This window comes from Martes martes, assembly GCF_963455335.1.
Source record: "Martes martes genome assembly, chromosome: 7".
NCBI lineage: Eukaryota > Metazoa > Chordata > Mammalia > Carnivora > Mustelidae > Martes > Martes martes.
In genome coordinates this window covers 3,730,269-3,754,545 of record NC_137894.1, presented here as the reverse complement: position 1 = coordinate 3,754,545, position 24,277 = coordinate 3,730,269, and the positions used below count along the sequence as shown (strand labels likewise).

At 42.4% G+C, this 24,277-nt stretch overlaps 1 protein-coding gene across 1 annotated transcript in view; it reads right to left on the bottom strand.

The window, feature by feature from the left end:
• Positions 1-782: 782 nt before the first annotated feature.
• The window catches only part of BTBD1 (BTB domain containing 1), a 39,275-nt gene continuing 15,780 nt past the window's right edge, over positions 783-24,277 (bottom strand). The window contains exons 3-8 of the mRNA XM_080808984.1: positions 23,090-23,195; positions 18,093-18,290; positions 12,706-12,898; positions 6,643-6,730; positions 3,120-3,266; positions 783-2,628 (exon numbers count right to left, since the gene is read on the bottom strand). Coding sequence (XP_080665110.1) covers positions 2,470-2,628; positions 3,120-3,266; positions 6,643-6,730; positions 12,706-12,898; positions 18,093-18,290; positions 23,090-23,195 — 891 coding nt within the window. The 3' untranslated portion in view covers positions 783-2,469. The remainder of the gene's footprint in view (positions 2,629-3,119; positions 3,267-6,642; positions 6,731-12,705; positions 12,899-18,092; positions 18,291-23,089; positions 23,196-24,277) is intronic.

Genomic DNA, 24,277 nt, shown 5'->3' with positions numbered 1-24,277 from the left:
ATCCCGTAGTGAGGGGTGGCCTCCCCACTCCCCAGGGAGGAAGGCTGGTTACCGCTGCTCTTCTCTTGCCTCCTGGGAACAAAGGATAGCAGGGAGCACAGTCCATGCTGGATGGAGCACCTGCTTTGTGCCCGGCGCTGAGGATTCCACAGTGTAAGAGGAGAGGAAACATTCTGATGGGCGACGTGGCAAGAGATGAGGCGGGTTGGGGGGGTGGGGGGGGACCCTGCCGCTCAGACGGAAGATGGTGGCCTGAACCAGGACGACGGCAGTGGGGCCTGCCGAAAGCGAAGAGTGGATCATCTCTGGGACGTTCGGGAGCTGCGGCTGGGGGAGGAGACCTGGGTTTAGGGTCTGCCTCCCCCCGACGACCTTGAGACATGCCATCTCTGCCCGTGAACAGTCTCCCCTCATACTGACGGGAGGCAGAGGAGAATGCGGGTGAGCTCCTCAGCGCACAGCCAGCACCCAGCGACCACGCTGGTGTCTATGAACACCAAACCACCGTCCCAGAGTGACTGACGAGGCATTCTCCCACCTCCTGAGATTAGAACAAGGGAGAAAAACCCGAGGCCACAAAAAAGGATCAAGCAGTAGAGAGACCGCAGCACGGATTCCCGCCGCGGTTCCAATGACTCACTCCAAGGAGCAGCGGGACACTCTTACTTTGTGTTGAATTACCTCCATAAATTAAAGACAAGGTTAACCCTCAGTCAACTAGAACCCTTGTTCCCAGTGTCTTACACTCAACTTTCAGAAGAAAAAGACAAATGACAAAAACCTAAAAGGATAATAGATATTTATTTATAAAATTCCAGGGGATGTCCCGTATCAGTAAACAGTTCCGTTGCTTATCCCTTCTACAGCTACCTTCAGTGACAATCATTGTTCAGTGCAACATACTTGAAAAGCATTTGAAATGCCTCAAATGTCAAAAAAACATTAACCACTGTACCCAGGGTATGCCATACATCGTAAGGTAGAAGTACTTTCCGTAACAGTTACTATCGGGTATTTGCTGGTTAATCTTTAATCAGAACCACACATTTCATCAATATTCCAGTTAGCTGAGGTTTATATCCACAAGATACCAGAGATAGAAAAATGTCCCTTCTTCAGCAATTTTGAGACCTCCGCCACCAACACACCTTACTACCTTCTTGAAAATATAAAATGAAGTACTATTTTAGATGAAAAAATTTTATATCCTAATTACTATTATTTAGAAAACCTTAATTCTTTTTAAGTTGTTACTTAAAAGAACTGACTTTTAACCATCTTCCCAAACTATTTGCGTATCTTAAACTTAATTACACGTAAGCTTTTTTTTTAAAGCAAGATAATTACTTTGGAGGGAAAAAGAGAATGTTATTTATATAAAAATTTTGCTTTATAAAAAAGTATACAAATGTTATTCTACCAGATATACTCCCCATCCCCTCCTAATACAGCTGTACCTGTGACATGAGCTGAGGTCAGAAATATGAAACATATCTTACTTCTTGGGTAGAATTGTGTAGGTGACAGGAGTGATTCTGTTGGCTATCTTTAAAATCTCAAAGTAGTCGTTAGAAAGGTCAGTATTTTATTCAGTTTCCTGTTATGTAAGATTATCCCCACAATGCTGAACTGATGCTGGCTAGCTGGTGGCCCCCAGCAGCGCCGTCTCGACCTTGGGCATTCTCAAGGGCATCCCCCATACAGACACACGGAGTACAATGGTGCAGTTTAGTGATAAAGAATCCAGTCTTAGACTCTACCTTTAGATCCTCTGTTTATGTCACATTATTGTGAATCTGTACAAACTCCATTTATAGTTTTAAATTGTACTACGTAACACGACTAATATACTACTATAAAATATCCTTTTTTGTAAATACATGGAGAATGTTCTTGGGCATTTATTAGGCCTACTTCTAGCAATATCCTGAATGCTAACGACCAGATACTTTAAAACTCCGAATATAAGGTCAGTTTTTTTTTTTCTGAAATTAGTTATGTGAATTAATAGGAATTCTGTAGGAATACTGACCCGTCTCATTCCATATAACCTTCAGAATAGATAAGCCTGTAAGTCCAACTCACCTAAACTTCACAACAGTTAAAACAACAACGACAACGACAACAACAACAAAACCAGCTGTCTGAAACTAGAATCTTTCTATAAAACTGTGGAAAGACCATGAGTCAGCTGATTTATGAAATTATACAAGGTAAAGCTGAAAGCTGCATTTTTTTTAAAGTTATGCCCAGTTCTCTTTTCCTCTAAGGTTGTAAGAAAATGTAAAACTCCTTTTAAACCATGCACAAACTTAAATCAAGATTCTTCATATCCTCTAAGAAACTAAAATGTTTCTTATAAATATTATAAATATTCATGACACTGAAACTAATCTTTGTGGCCAGTTTTTTATGCCTTTGAGACTAGATGGTACGCTACTGTTTAGCCAAAATTTCCAGAATGCTGAATTATGTATAAAATATTATTTCTGGTATCTGTCCATCTTCTATTGACGTGCCATTATTATTGCCGGGAGAACTGAAAAAGAAAAAAACAGTCTTGCTAGCAGTAGGTGTCTCATGCATGACTTTCTTCAATCCTTTTGTGCCATAGTGGGAGTCTGGACCCTAAATGAGAACAAAAGGTTCATTAGTAATTTTCATTTCATAAGCACTCGATTTAATGTGGTGCTTTAATTAGATTAATGATCTATTATATTGCATTATAATCCTCATATGAAATTTTATGCTAAGCCATTTCATGAAAAATGAAGTTTTTGCTACAAAGTCAGTTAATTAGTAAAAATACTGAATGTAGAAGTCAGCTTTTAGGCAACAGTGAACGGTTTTAAGAAAATAATTATTTTATCTTCTGTCAAACATTCAAACTCCTACTCAAGCAAAGGGCTACTTCTTGTGAAGAACATTTCTGAGCAGAGCTGTGCCGAGAAGCACTTCTTTGTCAAAGCAGTGGAGAGCACTTTAACTCCCAGCCTCCTTCCTTCCCCTCTTCCTAAAAGCTTTATGGTCAGGGACTCTCAGTGTCTGTGGAACACCATTCTGTAACATGCAAGAGGAAGCCCACCAGTTCACCCTCTGGAACATTCTGGAAGACTTACTTTGAGTGTCGCGCATGCCGTGTAGCACACATTGGGCAGGATCTCTATGGGTTCTTTGAACATGACCCTGAATGTGTTAGCAGTCCCATCACAACTGAATCCAGTATCATTCTGTCCCAGGGTTTGTTTCTTTTCATATTCAATGATCTGTAAGTTTTCAAAGAGAAGGTACACCTGATACATCACCTGAAGCCAGGTTCACAGAAAAGGAGTACTGAGCCCTGAGGAACAGCGACTGTGTCCCTGTCATGTAATTCTTCTGTACTTACCTCGAACCCCCAGAGAAGTCTCTAATAGGTTGTCAAGGGCAGGGGGATGCCAGCTAACTGGGGCCGGGCTCTGGACAGAAGGGTTTCCACAGAAGACACACGGCTCGGGAGACTGCTTTTTAGAGCATCTGGATTTTATCATTTATTTATTTATTTATAAAGATTTTGTTTATTTATTTGACAGAGAGACAGAGATCACAAGCAGGCAGAGAGAGAGGGAGGAAGCAGGCTCCCTGCTGAGCAGAGAGTCCAATGCGGGGCTCGATCCCAGGACCCCGAGACCATGACCTGAGCCGAAGGCAGAGGCTTTAACCCACTGAGCCACCCAGGCGCCCCAAGCATCTGGATTTTAGACACTGAGGAAAATGGGCCTTTACTCCTTGCTAGCCTGTGTCTTGCCACTAGAAAATTCCCTCAGCATTTCTTCTAAAAGTTATTTGCTGAGATTAAAATGACCTGAAATTCGGGTACACAGATATTGAAAATGTGGACATCGTGTGTTTTCGGTTTAGCTCCATAATCCGCGCCAGGCCGCAAGGACACCCCCTCACGGAGCTTCCGGTCACCGGCCTTGCGCGCTGGGACGACTCAGCACAGCGCCTGCAGCACGCGCCTGCGGAGGGCGAAGCGGCTCAACAGAGGACAATTTTACTCTGTTGCGAAGGGGTGAGGCTGCACAGAGGAGAGTCTTAAAAGCTCCAGTAAGAGCCTCCCAGGACACAAAGTCCGAGCGAGGGAACAGGCCGCGTAGAGGCCGAGGCTCGCAGACCCGCCTGTTTACCCCCATCAGACCAAAACACGGCAGTGGTCATCTCCGCAGGGACGGTGGCTGGAAAGCTCACAAGGGGTCCCCCGGGGCGCTCTAAGGCCCTGTTCCTTGATCTGGCTGCCGGCTGCACGAGTGTAGTCAGTGTGTGACGAGCAAGCCACATGTGCCACTTAGAAATATGTGTACTTTCCTAAATGACCCGCACAGTTCCATATAAAACTTAAAACCGGGGCGCCTGGGTGGCTCCGTCGGTTGGGTGACTGCCTTCAGCTCAGGTCATGATCCCGGGGTCCTGGGACTCAGTCCCGCATCGGGCGCTCACCGGGGAGCCTGCCTCTCCCCCTGCTTGTGCTCTCTCTCTGTCAAATAAACAAATAAAATCTTTAAAAAACAAAACAAAGCAAAACAACACGTAAAACCGCGGCAGGCCGGCGTCCCCCCACAGCAGACCCCTGCACTTCTCTGAGCCCCAGTCACACTGGTTCACTGGGAAGAACACTTGCTTCGCCTTCTCCCTAAGGCTGCGGGGAGAATGCCATCAGAAGCTGTACGGCGGGCGCCACGGCTGCCACAGCAGACAAGGAAACTGAGGCTGGGAGACGCTGCCTGATGTGGCCACCATCACACCTCGAGGTGATGGAGCCAAGACGCAAACCCATGAGGGTCTACCTGCCGCTACATTTGGAGGGTGTGTGATGTGAGCCCCTGGGAAGAAAATAAAGGCAAGTCCTACTTCTATTCATTTTACTCAGAGTTCTTATATTTTTCCATTTCAACAGACCTACATCCCCGATGCCCTCTCTTGGGCCTGCAGATTACAGAGCCTGCTAAGGTGGGTTCACGGATCCTGCTGGGACGGGATCTGAACGCTACTTGTGAAGTGAAACAGGGGGTACCCATGAAAAGCTTTTATACCCCTCAGAGGTCAGCTGTGGTTTTACTGCACTTAACACGGTAAAAATAAAATTTTCTGACCTTTAAAATCTTTCAAATAAACAATTTCAGTGGGTTTTGAAAGTATTTGTTAAAAATATTAAAAATATTTCTTTTTATGGGTGCATTTCTGGGGCACCTAGGTGGCTCAGTCAGTTAAGCACCTGCCTTCGGCTCGGGTCACGGTCCCAGTGTCCTGGGATTGAGCCCCGCAACGGGCTCCCTGTTCAACGGAGTCTGCTTCTCCCTCTGCCCCTCCCCCTATTCATGCGCTCTCTCAAATAAATAAAATCTTTCAAAAAAAAGTCACCTTCTAGTTGGTTTGTGACAGTAACAAAATGACATGAGTAATGTAAATTTATCAGCTGATTCCTTACTTTATTTATTTGACCCATCTCCATACCCGAGGAGGGACTCAAACGCAGAGCCCCCAGAATCAAGAGGTGTATACTCTTCAGACGCAGCCAGTTGGGGACCCATCAGCTGAAATTTTTTTTTAAATATTTATTTATTTATTTAGTTAGTTATTTGAGAGACAAACAGAATGAGCAGGAGGGACAGCAGACCCCGCACTGAGCACCGAGCCCAACACGGGACTCCCTCTCACGACCCGAGCCAAAACCCAGACTCGGGGCCTAACGGACTACAGCAGCCGAGAGCCCCAGCTGAAGTTCAACGTGACTGCAGCAGACAGGATTAGACAATGAGCACGATGTCATGAGCAGAGCCAGCAATGCACTTCTTCCATCGGATGCCAGGTGTCTTTGTGAGGCAGTGAGGCATCTTTTTCAACTGTCATCAAATCAGATGTTTGAACTGACCCTTATTTTGAAAACTAATGATGTATTTTACACACAAAGTTCACCAAGGTTTTTACTATTAAAACTAATATATTAATAACATTTTAGAGAAGGCAGTTATTTTCTACTGATAAAAGTTTTTAAACAGTTTACTCCCTTTTCTCATTTCTATTTTTTTGTTTTAACTTATACAAAATATCAAAGTACAGTATTACACATGCGCAGTAAATATAAGTCTAGCGTAGATGTGTTTCGAAAACAATTTTACTAACTGGTGTGATCACGACAGCAGGAGAACACTGGTTTACTGGAAGGGAATGCGAAAGGTATTTAACTTTCTTCCAGCTTAAGAACTGAGGTGGAGAAGATCTAAAACACGAGGCAGGGTCTAGTCAGACAATCAGAAATCAGAAGGTGTTCATCGTAGTTCTGAGAAATTAAACAGTTTCAAGTCCTGGAGTTCAAAGTGCCACGGAAAAAACCGGTGGGTGTTTTAAGACAATCGCACAGCAGGAACGACCCACAGAAGTGCTTCCTGCAGAAAGGAGAGCTCCTTCGATGCTAATGCTTCTAGGAAAGACCCTAGGACCCCAATTCTTTGAAACCATTCTTGATCAGTTGTGAAAGAGAACTTTCTAGGCTTTCTGATGCCTTTGATAATTATATCGAAATCTGGATTTTTGTCAAAATGAGATCTTACTGTAAAAATACGTTTGTTATATTTTGATTATATAGTGAGGAAGGAAGTGTACCTGTATATTCACTTGATAATCCGTGGGACCATGAATAGATCCGTATAAACCAAATCCGACTATAGAGATTCTTCTATTAACTGTGAACCTGAGAATGAAATAAAATATAAAATAATACACATAATTCAGTAAATATTCATATTCTGAAGGCTAATAAAACTTCTAAGTGTTACCTGGAGTAACTAATATTGCTCATAAAAAGGGAAACTGTCATATATGTGATATCCTTGGAGGTGTTATCTGTTTACCTAAAAACTCTTTCTAGAGTAAATTTTAACTTAATGCAAACTTAAGTAGAATTTGTGTTCTGTACTGCACATTTCTGACAGTGAAACATCCACTTTTACTGTAATGATATTTTTAATGATGCATTAGTTCAAATATGTGTGCCCATCTCCTTCACAAACACAAATGTGTGAGCCATCAGGCCTGAAGCCCAGCGGCCCGAACTAGAAAACTTCTCGGCTTGATGAACACTTACTCAGGGCCTGTCAGACTTGGGCACCGGGCCTGGCACCAGGGAAACTGGTCAGCAAGCGCGTCTACCCACACCACACCTGTAGCCTAACAGAGGACGCCAGTAACAGGCAAGTAAGCAAAGGACTCAGTTGGTAATTCCAGGTCGGGCTCAGAGCCGTGATGGAAGTGGCTGCTGTTCCCAGAACACGGAGGTGCAGCGCGGGGTCAGGACCCGATTGACGGAGGCAGATCGGAATGAGATCTCTGACAACAATTACCAAGTCCAGTTCGGTCTTAACAGTTAAAAAATGGACCCACCTTACTTCATTTTATGAATGTACAAAAACTGACAGGAAGTACAAACAGCCCTGAAAGACCCTATGATCAGCGGTCATCGGTGACATAAAGCAGGGCCCCTCAGCCTCTTCTGTAGCAACGTCAGTGCTCACTACTCCCATACACCGAGTCCTTCCCCGGCCAGGTGCAGGGCTTTGAAATTTTACATTGATTATTTCCTTTAATCATTATAATAGCTCTATAAACTCAGTAACACAGGACTGTTTTTATTATCCTCAGTGTTGACAGTTGAAGAAACTGAGGTTTAGAGAAATTAACTTGCTGGGTCACAAAGTGTGGCATAGCTGGGACACAGCTGCAGGCCTGCTTGGGCCGAAACGCCTTTGCTCTTACCCACTATAGTCCAGGGCGAGGACCGCCTCAAGAGTTTTAAATATATTGTTTATAACACGGGTTTTTTTCTTATTTTAAAAATGTAGGGGTGCTTGGGTGGCTCAGTTGTTAAGCATCTGCCTTCGGCTCAGGCCATGATCCCAGCATCCTGGGATAGAGCCCCTCATGAGGCTCCCTGCTCGGCAGGAAGCCTGCTTTGCCCCCTCCTACTCCCCCTGCTGGTGTTCCCTCTCTCGCTGTGTCTTTCTCCATCAAATAAATAAATAAAATCTTAAAAAAAAAAAAACAAGGTAATATATTCTGTGTAAAAAAAAAATTAGAAAATGCAGCTGAACAAAGACAATTTTAAAGCATCACTAAATCTACGACCCAGAGAGAGGCCCCATTTATCCTTTGGTGCATTCTCTTTCCAGACTTTTGGTTCTGTTTTCTAACAATGGGAAAGTAAGACTTGTTTTCTATGAACATGTTGCTTTAAAAAATCATCTCGGAACATACACACACACACACACGTATTTTGCAACTTTTCGTTTAAAAGGCTGAACAGGTCCACTACATTTAACTAATTTCTCATTGTTGGATAATCTAGGTTACTCCCAATTTTGTTATTATACAACAGTGCCATCATGAATAATCTTGCAGGGCCTTAATTATGTCCCTAGTATAAATTCCTAGAAGTAGAATTGCTAAGGAAAATGAAAGGCATATTCTTAAGGCTTTAGATAAACATTATCAAATTGCTTCCCGGGAAGACTAGCACACTTTCCACCCCATAGGGAACAAAGATTGATTCTATCTCACGCTCAGCAGTCCTGACTGTTTTCATGTCTTTGTGCCACTGAGAAACTGATGACTGACAAATTCTATTTATATTTCTTTGATTACTAATGAGTTAAAACATTTGCTCATATGGTTACCGTTACTGGATTTTCTCTTTAATGAAATACTCATGTTCTTTTCCCATTTTCTCTGCTGATGAGTGTCTTTTTCATGTGGATTTGAAAGGCCATGTTATATAGCTGTGCTTTGTCAGTAAACATCCATTACGGAAAGTATCCTGTTTGTCATTTATTTATTAACTTCATGGTGGCTTTGGAAGTAAAAATGCTGTATTATCTGTAGTCAAATTCTATGATCTCCGCCAAGTTCAAAGAAGCCTATCTCACCCCACTGTAACATTCATCTCCTCTAGCACTATCATGATTTTTTAATGTTAAAATTTAACTTTATACAGACAGTGCTAGATGGGATCAGAAAGGATCTAACTTGATCTTCCCAGAGGTTAATCCTTTCTTCCCTTTCTGAATTTCCTCCCTTATATTCTAAATGCTCATCTATGTTAGGCTGGTTTCTGAACTCTCTAGTGTGTTCCATACAACACTTATTTTAACATTATAATACTTCTCACATTCGATCCATGCTGCTCTTTTAAAGAGAGAAACATTTAGTTTTGCAAACCACTCCTCTGAACCAAACACACGCGACTTCTGAAAGGAACTGCACACACAGGGTTAATCTGGAAAGACGCGGATTCCAGCCCAAGTTCTCCAGTTTTTCATAAAGGTACTCGACTGTGTGTTTCTTATGATTTATTCCTGCTCCTTTATGTTGTCACTGTAAGTGATATGTTTTTTATTTAATATTTTAACTGAAAATCTAAATATTTTTCAAATTTTATCTTTTTATGGTGGCGAAGTACACAACAAAACATACCATCTCGGCCATTTTTTAAGTGTGCAGTTGAGTGGCACTGAGCACACTCAACCCTTGCCACCGCCCATCTCTGTAGCTGAATTCTGAGGACACGCAGGAACGTCACTGGTTTTTGCATACACCTTTCACAAGTGCCACTATTCTCTTTCACTGGTTCCAACAGATTTTTACTGATCCTGGGGTTATCCAGATGGATCCCTTGTTCTCGAAATGAGTCCAGTCCTCAAGAAGGACAAGCTCTGTTTGCACCAAGGTGTAGGGCCAACACTGGCAGGGAGCCAGGGGCACCAGATTAACTGCAATGGTTAGGACACTCTCCCAAAACAAAGAATCCCAATCAACTTTCAAGTGTCCTATCAGAATTCATGCAGGTGAAAAACTCATTTATAACTACATGAGTTCAACCTAATTCTACCTTATTTACAAACCAAACATTTTTTTGTTGTCGTTGTTATAAAGCAAGATGACTTCTGCAGAGAGGATGTGTCATGTCTGTGCAAAGGAAGGAATTAGGGCATTAAAACCAGCCCTCTGTTCTCTTTGCAAAGCGGGGTCCCTAAGTCCCTAGCATCACACAGTGCTTCAACACAAACCAAAGATTTTTTATGAAAATTTTAATATTCACTGACCTTTACAAGAGGTGATCAATATAGAGCAGAAACATTATATAGTCAATTCTCATATTTGTAGTAATCATATTCTATAAAGTTGCACAAATACTAAACCATTGCTCCTGGGGGGAATATGTGTATACACACACACACACACACACACCCCCCTCACAAGGGTTATAATCCTAAAAACAGCTCATCGTAGTATATTCCATTTTCTTTATTTTACAAAAGAGAAAACAAAGGTTCAGAAGTGTTCCCTGACTTGCCTGAGGTCCCCCACCAACAGGTGCAGAGTTAGGGTGCACATGGCCCAGAGCCTGTCCTGCACGCCTGCAGACCCTGCACTGCCCTCTCCTATCTCTGTTCGCACAGGATAGAGAAAAGAAGGCACAGAGCATCTCCCTGTGTGACCTCACATAGGAACACAGTCCCCCAGCCCCGAAAAACTCGCCTGTGCCTTAAGAAAGCACCGCAAGTACTGATCTGGGGAGTATGAATAAGTTTTAGCGAGTCAGCGAGTCGCAAAACTGGAAACGAAATAAATAGGATTGACTGTATTTTGTTTTATTTGAAACCTTTAAAAAAATGACATGATTGGCAGCAACACTGCTCCTGGTTTTTGACACATCAGGATGCTACACCTGTCCCCCGCCAGCGTAGTGGTCTCAGCACGCTGGTGCGCACGCGCACTGCCTGCTTCCGTCTGCCCAGTGCCCACACACTGAAGCACGGCTTTTACTTGATCTCAGTTATGGTTACTGCTCCATTACAACTGGGTCATCATGGCAATTAAAAGCAATGTGTGAAGCATATGGTCTATGAATTTCATTAGTTTAGTAAAGAGGGAATATAAAATATTTTATTATAAAAAAGAATTGGTACTAACGTAGATAATGTCATCTGCAAATAATGAAAAAGACTTCTTCCTTTCCAGCATTCAAGGCTCTAATTTCCTTACTCTTTATGACAATCATAAAAAAATCCCATCACCCAGAATTATAAGAATACTGGTGAAACACAGCAAGGCTGGCTAGCATTGCTCTCTTGAGGTTTTGACAGTCTATCATGTGAAAGAATTTTTCTAGACCAAGTCTATGAACAGTTACATCTGGAATGAAGGTGAGATTTTATCAAGTCTTTCTGACATCTACTGAAACAATCATATTCCTTTTTTTCTTTGGTCTGCTACTGTGGTGAATGGGTATTTAATGTATTTCCTAATACTGAGCCATTTTTTTCAATCTTCACATAAACCCTGTTAGCTCATACAGTACTGGTTTTTCTGAGGTATTGCTAGATTCAAGACACTGGTATCTTATGCAGAAGTTCTTCTGGAGCAATGAGACTAACGTAGAAATGTTTTTGTCTCATCAGACTCCTGTATAAGGGTTATGTTTCTTTTAATAATTAACCAAGAAGTACTTTCTTCTTTTAAGCCTCAAGGAAATGACCTGTTCCTTGAAGGTTTGATAAAACTCACCTGTAAAAACCACCTTGTGAAGGGACAGTTCTTTGATAACTTTTAATTCCTTCCATTGGTAACTGGTCTATTCAGGCTTTCTTCTCCAGTCAATTCTGATAATTTATATTTGCCTATAAAATGATCCATTCCATCGAGATGTTCAATTTATTAGCACAGAGTAAACTCAGAAGTAAAATAAAAACTGCCTTAGTATATGATTATAGTATATCCCCAGTATTATTCCTAAATGTATGTTTTCTTCCTTTACTATTTTTGAAGCTTATTTATTTTGATTTTTTTAAGAAACCAGCTTATGGATTTCTTAATTCTACTGTTTTAAATTCATTAATTTCTACATTTTTCCATTTCCCTTCTCCTTTCTATTTTTTTGCTACTCATTTCCTAGCTACTTGAGCTGAATGCTTAAAATTATTTATTTCAACCCTAATTTTATTTATTAAAAGAAGGTTATTATTACTGTCCTTTTGTGTGACACTTTGGCCTCATCTCATAAATTTTCCTTTATAATACTCTCATTGTGAATGATTATTAAGTAGTCCACAAATGCATTTATTTCCATTTTCACCCAATAATTATGAGTCCTCCCCCTCAGAATTCTATGTTTTAACAAACTTCTTATTAGTTCCTCGTTTAATACTAAAGTGCCATCACCTAAGTAAAAATCCATTTTACAAAAACTGGTACTTACTCTATTTTGATATTTAACCTAAAGAAAACAACAGAGCAAAGATAAATTCCTCAACAGGTTTATATCCACGCGTCTTTCAGGACTCTTTCATTTTTTTTTCCCATTCAAGCTTTTGTGACCTCCCGTGCAAAGGGAACGCTCAGGCTAGACGCCCTAAGAGCAAGGGTTTGTTTAATGAAGGTGCGGAGCCGGCTGCCCAGCAGTGGCCGTCCGAACAGAGCCCAGGCCGCATAAGCCCGCCCCAAACCTTTCTACCTTCACTCGTTTCCTGAGAGGTCCTCGCAGTCACGGTCCAGCGAGGAGACGGCTGTACCTCCCCGACTGTGGACCGCGGATCACACACAGTCTCAAACAAAACCCGGTCAGCGATCTCCTGCAGCCGGAGCCGCGCGCCGGCCCCTGCACGAGGCAGCTACCTGATGCGGTCGCTGGTCCCGCTGTAGCCCCAGCGGCTCTCCACCTGCTGGAACCTGTTGATGCAGCACTCCTTGCCCCGCAGGCAGCACCGTGGCCGGTCGATGTATTCCACCCGGGGCTTAGGATTGACGGTGAAATGAAGAAAGAGACTGACCACTTCGCGGTCGGACAGAATCCCAGACTGAGCGGGACCTGCAAGAGAGAAAGACAGAGCCTCAGGGAAAGTGCCTGGATTCCTAACCCTCTAATACTTCACATGATAACGTGAATTCAAATCTAGAGGACGTAAAGTAACAGAGAGGTAGAGAAATTCTGGTTAGGTACTCAAAGATTTCTAAATGCATTTGAGGTTACTCTAGTGGAACGTAAGTGTTAATCACGCTCCCTCTCTAATAAATAAACAAATCTTTAAAAACAACAACAAACAAACAAAATCTTCCACAAAGAACTCTAGATCCTCACTGGTGAATTTTCCTAAACACTTAAGGGAAAAAACCACCAATCTTACACAAACTCTTGAACACTGAAAAAAGAAACATCCATAACTTTTGTATGCAACCAGTAGAAACTTGGTAATCAAAATTCCACAATTTCATTCCAAGAAAGGAAAATTATAGACTAATTTCTCTCATGAAGTAGTCATAAACATATTTTTAAAAGTTTAGCAAATTAGGGGTGCCTGGGTGGCTCAGTGGGTTAAGCCTCTGCCTTCAGCTCAGGTCATGATCTCGGGGTCCTGGGATCAAGCCCCGCATCGGGCTCTCTGCTCAGCAGGGAGCCTGCTTCCCCCACCCCTCTGCCTGCCTCTCTGTCTACTTGTGATCTCTCTCTGTCAAATAAATAAATAAAATATATTTTCTAAAATGTTTAGTAAATTGGATTTGGTAACATAGGATAAAGAATGACAACTAAGTCTGGCTTATATAAGGAATCCAAAGTAGGTTTAATTTGGAAAAACAAGTGGAGTTCACAATATTAAGAAAATATGGCAGAGCATCTCTCTGCTTGCTAGACGGGATGCTGCCCAACTCATGCATTGCTTAATAAAGTCAATTCCATATTTGAAAAAGCAAAAATAAAGGAGGGAACTATTCTATCACTATCTGAAAAGAAGAGAAGCAGCTGATAAATGATAAAACTCTCAGCAGACAAGAAATATTATAAAATATTATAAGTATTAGTGACAAGTAATATTATAAAAATGTCAATTATCTCCACACCAATCTACAGATTCAACACAATTCCAATCAAAATCCCATGATTTTGGGGGGGGGGTGGAAATTGACAAGCTGAGTAAAAAATTTATTTATACAAAAATGCAAAAAGACAAAAAATAGACAACATAATCTTGAAGAAGAATAAAGCTGGAGAATTTTCACCACCAGATTTCAAGATCCGGTGTAAAACTATGTAGAACTGGTACAAGAATAAACAAATATAACAGTGGAACAGAGCACACACTCCAGAAACAGATTAATTCAAACAAAATCACCTGATTTACAAAAAAGTTGGCCCTGCAATATATGGGGCAAGGGTAGTTTTTTAATACATAGTCACATGGGGGGAAAATGAACCTTAACTTCTACCTCAAACCATATACATGTGTGAGAAAACAATACAAAAAAACCAAAAATCCAATTGATTTACAGATCTAAATGTTAAATGTGAAACATTAAAACTTCTTTAAGAGAACTTAAGAGAGTATCTTAATAACCTTGAGGCTGGCAAATTTCTTAAAGACACAGAAAGCTTTCACCTTACTAAAGAAAAAGATTGATAAATGAATTTCATTAAAATTAAGATTTTCTATTTATCAAAAGCCAAGACAGAGAAGCAACCCAAGTACTATCGACAGACAAAAAGATAAAGAAGATGCCGTGTATATTACAAGGGAACACTACTCAGCGGTAAAGAAAGAATGAATCTCGCCATCCGCAACAACATGGATGGAGCTAGAGGGCATTACACTAAGTGAAATAAGTCAAACAAAAACAAATACCATATGACTTCACTTATGTTTGAAATTTCACTTATGTATTTTCACTTTTTTTTTTTTAAGATTTTTTATTTATTTATTTGACAGACAGAGATCACAAGTAGGCAGAGAGGCAGACAGAGAGAGAGAGGGAAGCAGACTCCCCGCCAAGCAGAGAGCCCGATGTGGGACTCGATCCCAGGACCCTGAGATCACGACCTGAGCGGAAGGTAGCGGCTTAACCCACTGAGCCACCCAGGAGCCCCTGTATTTTCAGTCTTAAAATGACTAGCAAACAGGGGTGCTTGGGTGGCTCAGTGGGTTAAGCGACTGCCTTCAGCTCAGGTAATGATCCCGGAGCCCTGGGATCAAGTCCCACGTCAGGCTCCCAGCTCCGTGGGGAGTCTGCTTCTCCCTCTGAACTCTCCTCTCATGCTCTCTCACTCTGTCTGTCTGTCTCTCTCTCTCACAAATAAATAAAAATCTTAAAAAAAAAAAAAAAGACTAGCAAACAAACAAAAATAAACAGGCTTTTTCTGTTTCAAAGATTTTATTTATTAATTTGAGAGAGTGAGCAAGAGAGAGCATTAACTGACTGAGCCACCCAGGTGCCCGTGATCAACGCTTCTGATGTTAACTTAGGGAGGAGTCTGCTGCTCTCTCTCTCCCCGCCACCCCACTGCCTGTGTGCACGTGCTTTCTCTCTCTCTCAAAGAAATAAATATCTGCGAGGATGTGGAGAAAGGGGAGCCCTCTGGCACTGCTGGTGGGCAAACTGATACAACCACTCCGGAAAACAGTATGAAGGCTCCTCAAAAAGTTAAAAATAGAACTCCCCTACAGTCCAGCAAATCACACTAACTGGGTATTTACCCAAAGAATAAAAACCACTGACTCAAGGGGCGCCTGGGTGGCTCAGTGGGTTAAAGCCTCTGCCTCCGGCTCAGGTCATGATCCCAGAGTTCTGGGATCGAGCCCCACATCAGGCTCTCTGCTCAGCGGGGAGCCTGCTTCCTCCTCTCTCTCTGCCTGCCTCTCTGCCTACTTGCAATCTCTATCTGTCAAATAAATAAATAAAATCTTAAAAAAAAAAACAAAACACCACTGACTCAAATGGACAGACGCACCCGGTGTGTGCAGGAACATTACCTACAACAGCCGAGACACACAAGCACCCCAGAGACCATAAACTGATGAATGGATACAGACAATGTGGTGCATGTGCGTGTGTGCACACGCATGCACGCACGCACATGTACACACACACACACACACACACAGAGGAATATGACAGCCATAAAAAAGAATGAAATCTTTCCATTTGCAATGACCTTGATGGAGCTAGAGAGTATAATGCTAAGTGAAGTCAGTCAGAAAAGACAATTACCTGACGATTTCACTCACATGTGGAATTTAAGAAACAAAACAAATGATCATAGGGGATAAATAAAAGAAAGAGACAAACCAAAAAAACATACCCTCAGAACTGATGGTTACCAGAGGAAAGGCAGGACAAACAGGTGATGGGGATTAAGGAGTGCATTTAGGGTGGTAAGCACCAGGTGTTTAAAATAAAAAGTAAAAAAGTTCAAAAACAGACAAAACTAATTTACAGGCCCCTCCTTTGGGAGGGAGAGCAGGGACCTGGAGGACCATGATGAAGGCTTCTCGGGTACTGGTAATAAATGATAAACTGATATCAAGTGTGGTTCTGCAGGTGTGTTCACTTTATTATGTGGCTATTATACCTCAATAAAAAAGTCTGTAGAAAGAAAAAACATTGATTCCAACAAAAACAAATTCGGAGAAAATCAGAACATTTATGATAAATCAACAAGAAAAATTGGAACACCCAACAGAAAAAACAGAAGTCACAAATGTTAAGAAAAAATACAAATGGCTAGTAAATAAAAATATAGTTTTAAACAATAATGAGATTTCCTTTTTCCTTTAAATGAATCTGGCCATGACTTAAAAGCAGATAATACTCAATGTCAATATGGATAAGGAGAATGGGTCATAGAACGAAGATTCAAAACCACACATATATGCATATATATACACATACATACATACATATATACATATTTATTTATTTATAAGGTATTTCTCTTTTTTTTTAATTTTATTTTAGATTTTAGTTATTTGACAGTGAGAGAGATCACAAGTAGTCAGAGAGGCAGGCAGAGGGGGAGAGGGAGGCAGGCTCCCGCTGAGCAGGGAGCCCGATGCGGGACTCGATCCCAGGACCCTGAGATCAAGACCTGAGCTGAAGGCAGAGGCTTAACCCACTGAGCCACCCAGGCACCCCGTATTAATAAGATATTTATTTCTTTGAGAGAGAGAGCAGCAGACTCCTCACTAAGCAGGAAGCCCTAATCCGGGCTTGATCTCAGGACCCAGAGATCATGACCTGAGCTGAAGGCAGACACTTAAGCCACCCAGGCACCCCTGGGTCTCTCTGATTTTACATCATAAGCATCGATCAGGGACACCTGGGTGGCTCAGTCAGTTAAGTGTCTGCCTTCGGCTCAGGTCATGATCCTGGGGTCCTGGGATCGAGTCCCGAGTGTGGGCTCCCTGCTCAGTGGGGAGCCTTGCTTCTCCCTCTCCCTCTGCCCCTCCTGCCCCCCACCCCTCCCTTGTTCATATTTGCTTGCTTTTTCTCTCTCCCATGTTCTTTCTCCCTCTAATAAATAAAATCTTAAAAAAAAAAAAGGCAGCATTGATCTTAAGAATCAGAAAGATCTATAATTATAACCTTGAGCAAGGCACTTAATACCTCTCAGGTTCAGTTCTCTAATCTATAAAAATAGGATTTTTATATATATTCATAGTATTTTAAAAACATAACCTATATTCACTCATACATGTGGAACCTAAAAAAAACCAAAATAAACAAAATAAAAACAAATGGATAAACAAAAAAGGCAGGATCAGACCCATAAATACAGAGAACAAACTGGTGGTTGCCAGAGGGGCAGGCAGGGAGGGGGGGACGCGCAAAATGCGTGAAGGAGAGTGGGAGTGCAGGCTTCTAGTTATGGGATGAAGTCACAGGAACAAAAGGCTCAGCACAGGGAATGCAGTCAATGCCGCTGTCATAGTGCTGCGTGGTGACAGACGGGTGGCTACACTGTGGTGAGCACATGGCCTTGTAGAACAGAAACACCTTGTTGTCTACCTGAAACTCCACTCAGAGGGGGAGAAAAAGAACCCAATGCACATATCAAAATAAATAACGTATAATGTTATCTTGAAGGGCTCTCAGGAAAAGTAAATGAAATCACACACACTCACACTCATCTATCATGGGGCTAGAACTCCTAAACACCAGATGCTTCTCTTCCAGCACACGAAGGCTGGCGGACAGCTAGTTGCACACAGATTCTGGCCAGGGTGTAGCCCTACCTGCTGCAAACTCCTCAATGGTCATTAGTGGAAACCGGATCAAAGACAGTGCTTTTCCTAGAACTTTCTGTTTATTTCCAAAAGTCACGGGCAACTGTTGTCTTTGACATTCCGCTTCTGCCCATCTCACAACAGCTCCGAAAAGTCGACTTTCTCTAATACTAAGTGTGTCTCTCTCGAGAACTGCACAGAGCGTGTCTACAAGTAAAATACAAAAATAAAGCAAATTAGGAATATTTTGCTCTTTAACAAAACAATACCAACAGACAGGCTTACGTTAAGTTTTCAAATTTCAATAAAAAACAGTCTAGAGACTTAAAACTATAGACTCTATATAGAAAAACACTGAAGAATGAAAGGAATTAAACAGCAAAGTTTTCTTTAAAAAAAATTGTTATAAGGTTAACAACTCCTTATCATACATGGAAACTCAGGTGTAGTATCTCTTTGTGCATCTGTGCCATTTATCAAGCAAACCCCAATATCCAGAGTAAGATTAACAGTAAGTCAGTCAGAGAAAATGGCTTCAAATTAGTAACATTCATAAATTCACAAAGTCTACAGATAACCATTTACCCATTCCCCAAATACTCCCCATTAGGTACTCTTTATGTGTCAGGCACTGTTCTAGATGCTGAAGATACATCACTGAGCAAATCTGCCTTCATGGCACTTATATTCTAATGGGGGTTAACATTATTATATTAGATGACAAGTGTAGGACAAGAGCAGAGTAAGGGGAACCGTAAGTACAGTTTAAAATAGGATGGCTTGGGTGGCTCAAGTGAGCTAGTAAGACTTGATCTGGGGTCTGGGGGGCGGGGGGTGGAGTCAGCCAAACAGAGGCCTAGCCAGGAGTACCAGGACTGCCTGTGCAAAGGCCCACATATGAACGTGTGCCTGGCAATTGTGAGGACCAACCAGGAGGCCAGTGTGGCCAGACTGCAGTGAGCAAGAGGGAAAAAAGTGGTCAGTGATGAGGCCACAAATGGGGAGCAATGAGGGATAATCATTTAGCTTTTACTCTGCATGGGAAGGGAAACCAAACCCCTGAGGATTGGGGGCTGTGACATTTTATGTTGTAAAAGGACCACGCTGGCAGCTGTGTTGAGAAGAGACTCTAGTGGAGGCAGAGTGGAAACGAGATCAGTTAGCAGGCTCCTGCTCTGAGCCAGGTCAGAGGTAATGATGGCCAGGACCAGCAGGAAGAAGTGAAAACGATCGGCTTCGGGATGCATTCGGAAGGATGACTCAGTGTGATGTCCTCACAGACTGAATATAGAGGGTGACGGAGAGGGGTCAAGGATCATTCCCGACTTGAGAGTCTACGCAACGGACGGATGACAGGGGCATCGACTGAGATGGGAAAGCCTGTGAAGGAGGTTTTGAGGGATGGTGAGAGGTGTGATCTGGAGTTTAATCCGGGACATCTTGAGTCTGAACTCCCTATCTGATGTCCAAGTATAAATGTCATGCCTGGAACTCAGGCCTTCCCTTGGAATCCTTCTCCTTTTATCAGAGGCAAAATTAAAAAAAAAAAAAGGTCAACTCAGCTTCTCTACAGTAGACCAGAAGCAGAAGTCCAGAGAGGGTGCCTTAGAGGCCAGCAGACTAGAGTGAAATAACAGCTGCCCACAAACAGGGGCTGAGAAGAGAGGAAATCTGGGAAGTAGATGCAGGTGTCTGAAAAGCACTAGAGTCAAGAGTCTTTCATGCAAAGAGGAAGATTAAAAAACAAACACAGGGGCAGCTGGGTGGCTCAGCCGGTTGGGCATCCAACCCTTGGCTTCAACTCAGGTCAAGAGCTCAGGGTCATGGGATTCGAGCCCTGAGTCAGGCTCTGCGCTCAGTGGGGAGTCTGGCTTGAGGATTCTCTCCGGCTCCCTCCGCCCCTCTGCTCTGCACTCACCACCTCCCCGCTCCAAAATAAATTAATAAATAAATCGTTAAAAACAAAATAAAAGCACACAAACAAAAAACCACTTCAGAGACCCGAGGGCTTCACTATACAATAACTGATATTCATAATAATGAGCACGAATAATCACAAAATTCAAATAAAAAGAAGGATGCCAATACAGCAAAAATCAATGAAGACATTAAATATGCTTAAATTACCCAGTATTACACATCTAAGAAAATTTTATCTTAAAAAAATTGCATTCTGTAATGGTCTACACACTCAGTATTTGGTCGGTATCAAACCACAGCTATCATTCCAGCAAAGATGTCTCAGTCCCCAGAACACAGCAGGGGCTCAATGATATGTTAAAAATGAAGAGGTCATACATATGTATTTTTTTTTAAATCACATTTTCCTTCTTTTGTAGCTGAGCAGATGAATATAAATTAAGGCTCCATAAAACTTTTCACAGGTAAATGGATGTAAACCCTTATGCCTCAATACTTAAAGGATTAGGAATATACACTGACCATAACTGATCACTCAGTGGGAAAACTGGATCTACTAATCTCTATACTGTATGCTGACAAGCTCCAGTAAAGATAAACACAAAAACTTAAAATATCAGCAGGGGGAAAAAAACAGCACATTATACTGCCTTCAGCATATGTAAATTTGTTTTCTTTCCTATCAGTGTGACTATTGTTTTCTTCCCTTAGCAAACAGCTGTGAGAGAAATGGTATCTCTCTACTTGGAAAATGGTAAGCACATCCCTCCAGCACATACATTCCAATCCCAGAGGAGAAAAAGCTCCCCTGGAGTCTAAAACCATAAACTGCTTGAAGAGCTCCTGAAGCCCGGCCCAGCCTCCTCTCAGCATCTAGGCTTCTCTTTCAATCACTATTTTTAACAAGTGCATTGGAGGCCAACTAGACTGTGGTGTGGAAACACACAGGTCTTCTATTGGCAGCTGAGCCTAATAAAGATCATAAAAACATCCAAGACTATGTTTTGCAAACATGATGCAAGGCTAGATTTTAATACAAGCAGCGGGGGGTCAAATCAAATCAAATATTTGGAGTATCTACAATATTTGGAGTATATACACCCCCTTCAGGGATTCCGGGTTCCGAGGGCACGCCGACCACGGGGGCTACTTCGAAAACAGCTTCCAGGAGGAAGCCACCCGGATGCAAATAGTATTATGTCAGACCCAGACTGAAGTACCAATGGCATATTTGCTGATCCCTTACGGGGAAGAAAATCAGGATGAAGCAGTGTTTCCTCAGCAATGTGGGTGGTGCCTGGGGCTCTCCGTCATCCAGTCAGTGGCCTACTATGTAGAGTGGGGAGGAATCTAGCCCCCACCCTTCAGGATAATTAATCCGAAATGAGTATAAATCCTTCCCAAGGTACTGAGAGATGGATAGACAGACATGCTGTCAATGGGATGTTGTTGTGACCGAACACACTCACTGTCACTGAAGAGGGTGGGACGTCAGCTCTTCAGAAAGGAGTCACTGCAGTAGAAGAATTTGAGCCAAGACGTGAAGACTGAGTGAACTAGCCAAGGCGGAAGGAAAGGCAACGTTCTAGGTGGTCCAGTTGGTGAGCGAATGTTAACTCAGCACGTACTATGTTCTCCTGTCGTCAGTGTTCAAGACACCAGGCAAAGTCCCTGCCTTCAAAAGAGTTTACAGTCAGGAGTACCTGGCTGGCTCAGTCAGTAAGCACATGACTCCTGATCTCAGGGTTTTAAGTTCAAGCCCCATGTTTGGTGTAGAGATTATTGAGAAGTAAAGTCCTTACAAAAAGTTTACAATCTAGGTGGGGAAGCTAGACAACCATCATAAACACAGACAATACTTAAGAATTTCAAGTAGTAAAACGTATCATGAGGAAAATCAGTCAGCACAGGGACAGTTCAGGGGAATGTAGTATCTACTCGGACTAAGGTATGAGGTTTCCCTAAGGTCTGAGGTGGTCTGTCTCAGGTCTCGTTTAACTCGGTATCGGAATAATATAAAGGAGGAAGCCACACAGAGATTCAGGGGGAAAGGATTCTAATCAATGGAACAGTAAACACAAAGGCTTAAAAGAGAAATGACCCCAGCCAGTGCATATGAAAGGGAGAGAATGATGGGAGAGAATGGCAGGAGACCAGGTCAGGCGCAGACAGAGGCGGCGGCGGGTGCTGTTTTCTCGTCTTCCTGACCTTCCTCTGAAGTTACATGGGATCATGAGACCGAATTTGAGACAATGAGGAGTGAAAACCCCGGTTCCACTTCAAGGCCAAAGCTTTCAAGACGGGGCTGTTCTCCCCGCCCATGCTTTTTTCTGTCTGCCAGCAAGACAGATAATAACAATCACAGATATCGAATATACATTGTGTCCATCATGATGAAGATAGTATTTCAGGTCACAGGCCTGGGTCAGCTCTCTCAGCTCTCCTACAACAAGGGTCAAACTCCTCCACCATCCTTAGCCAGTCCCATGCAGCCCAGCTGACCGGCCGCACCCCCCCTAACCCCCGCCCTCCGCTTCTTCCCGTCGTTCCACCTGCCTCGAATGCCCGCCCCTCTGCACTACCCAAATGCTGCCCATTCTTCACAGCCCAGATCAGACTCTCCCCTGTCAAGAATTTCCTAACGCTATTCAATGGGAGGTAATCTTTCCATGTTTTGGATTTGCATAGTGATTATTTTCCATATATCTAGCTCAGAAAAGGCAAAATCACATTTTGCTGTATGCTATCCAGAATTTTCTGTGTCTTAACTCTTAAATTTCACATATGTGTCCCTTGAGTCTCCAATTAGATCATAGTTTCCTTAAGAAAAATCCCATCTCACTCTGTATGTCAATGACCTGACTATAATGTTGCACAATGGTGTGCATTCAATTTTTTACAAGGTTGTGAAGTAGTTACGACCTTTAGGAATATATCACCACAATAAAGCAGCACTCTTAAGAGACAGACTTACCCAATCTGATACAAAGTGCCACTTTACAGTAACAGCCCGCTGCCCGGCAGCGACCTGACTGACACGGCGTTACTGTCTGTAGGAAGCACGGCTCGCCCACGGGCGAACTTACCAATATCGATGTCGGTAAAGCCCTCTGCGCTGATTGCATCCATCGTGCTTTTGTCTATCGTGTCAAGACAAAGACTAGCAAGCTGAGGTTCATCAAACAATCGAGCCTAAACACACAAAAACATAGTTATTTTATTTTCATAGTTATTTTACTTTCAGACCATACATATTAAAAGTTAACACTGTGAACAGTTATAGTTATAATTGCTAATCACGTAAAACACCTACCTTAAATACCATTATAATGTGTACCTCTTCTTAAAACTTTCCATTCTGCAGCCCGAAATGAAAAGCTAAAAGCACAAATGCCTTGCTTAGACAACAAGTTCACATTACCACTGGCAACCTTGTTACTTTTCTTTTCATATGCTCCTATATATACACACTGCCTGGTTCTTATACTTATTTTGATTGTTACCAAACACTCTAGCTTAGATGAGGCAGACATTATTATCCCATTTTCCAGATGTGGATCCAAAGGTATACTGACTTGCCTAACATGATCTAACTAGTTATACTGTAAAGTCGTTACTTAAATCTGAGTTTTAGGATATTTCACCAAATGGTATCAACTGTCAAGCACACCAGTACAAACAGATTTTCTTCCCCTCCCATTTTCCGTCTTGACTGTGGAGAGAGAATGAAGCACAAGAGTTTCAGAGCATGAGAGCTCTGGGTGCCTGAGGAAAAAGCAGGCCCAACAACAGAAAAGCATATAGTCCCAGGACCGAATCCTACACAAGAGCAAGCTACAGCCACACACAATGATATGAACGAATCCCACAAACACTGATAAACAAAAGAAGCCCCAGCATAAACTGAGCAGAACTACACTGTAGGATTCCAAAAAAAAGCTGATCTGGGCTTTAAGAAGTCAGAAGTCAAGCTGATAATGTGGTTAATCAGGGTGCATATTATAATTAACAAAAAAAAGTTTAGGGGCACCAGGGTGGCTCAATCAGTTAAGCGTCTGTTGGCTAGGTCATGATCTCAGGGTCGTGAGATCCAGGAGTCTGCTTAAAATCCTCTATCTCTCGGGGCGCCTCGGTGGCTCACTGGGTTAAGCCTCTGCCTTCAGCTCAGGTCATGATCTTGGGGTCCTGGGATCGAATCCAGCATCGGGCTCTCTGCTTGGAGAAGAGCCTGCTTCCCCCTTTCTCTCTGCCTGCTTGTGATATCTTTCTCTCTG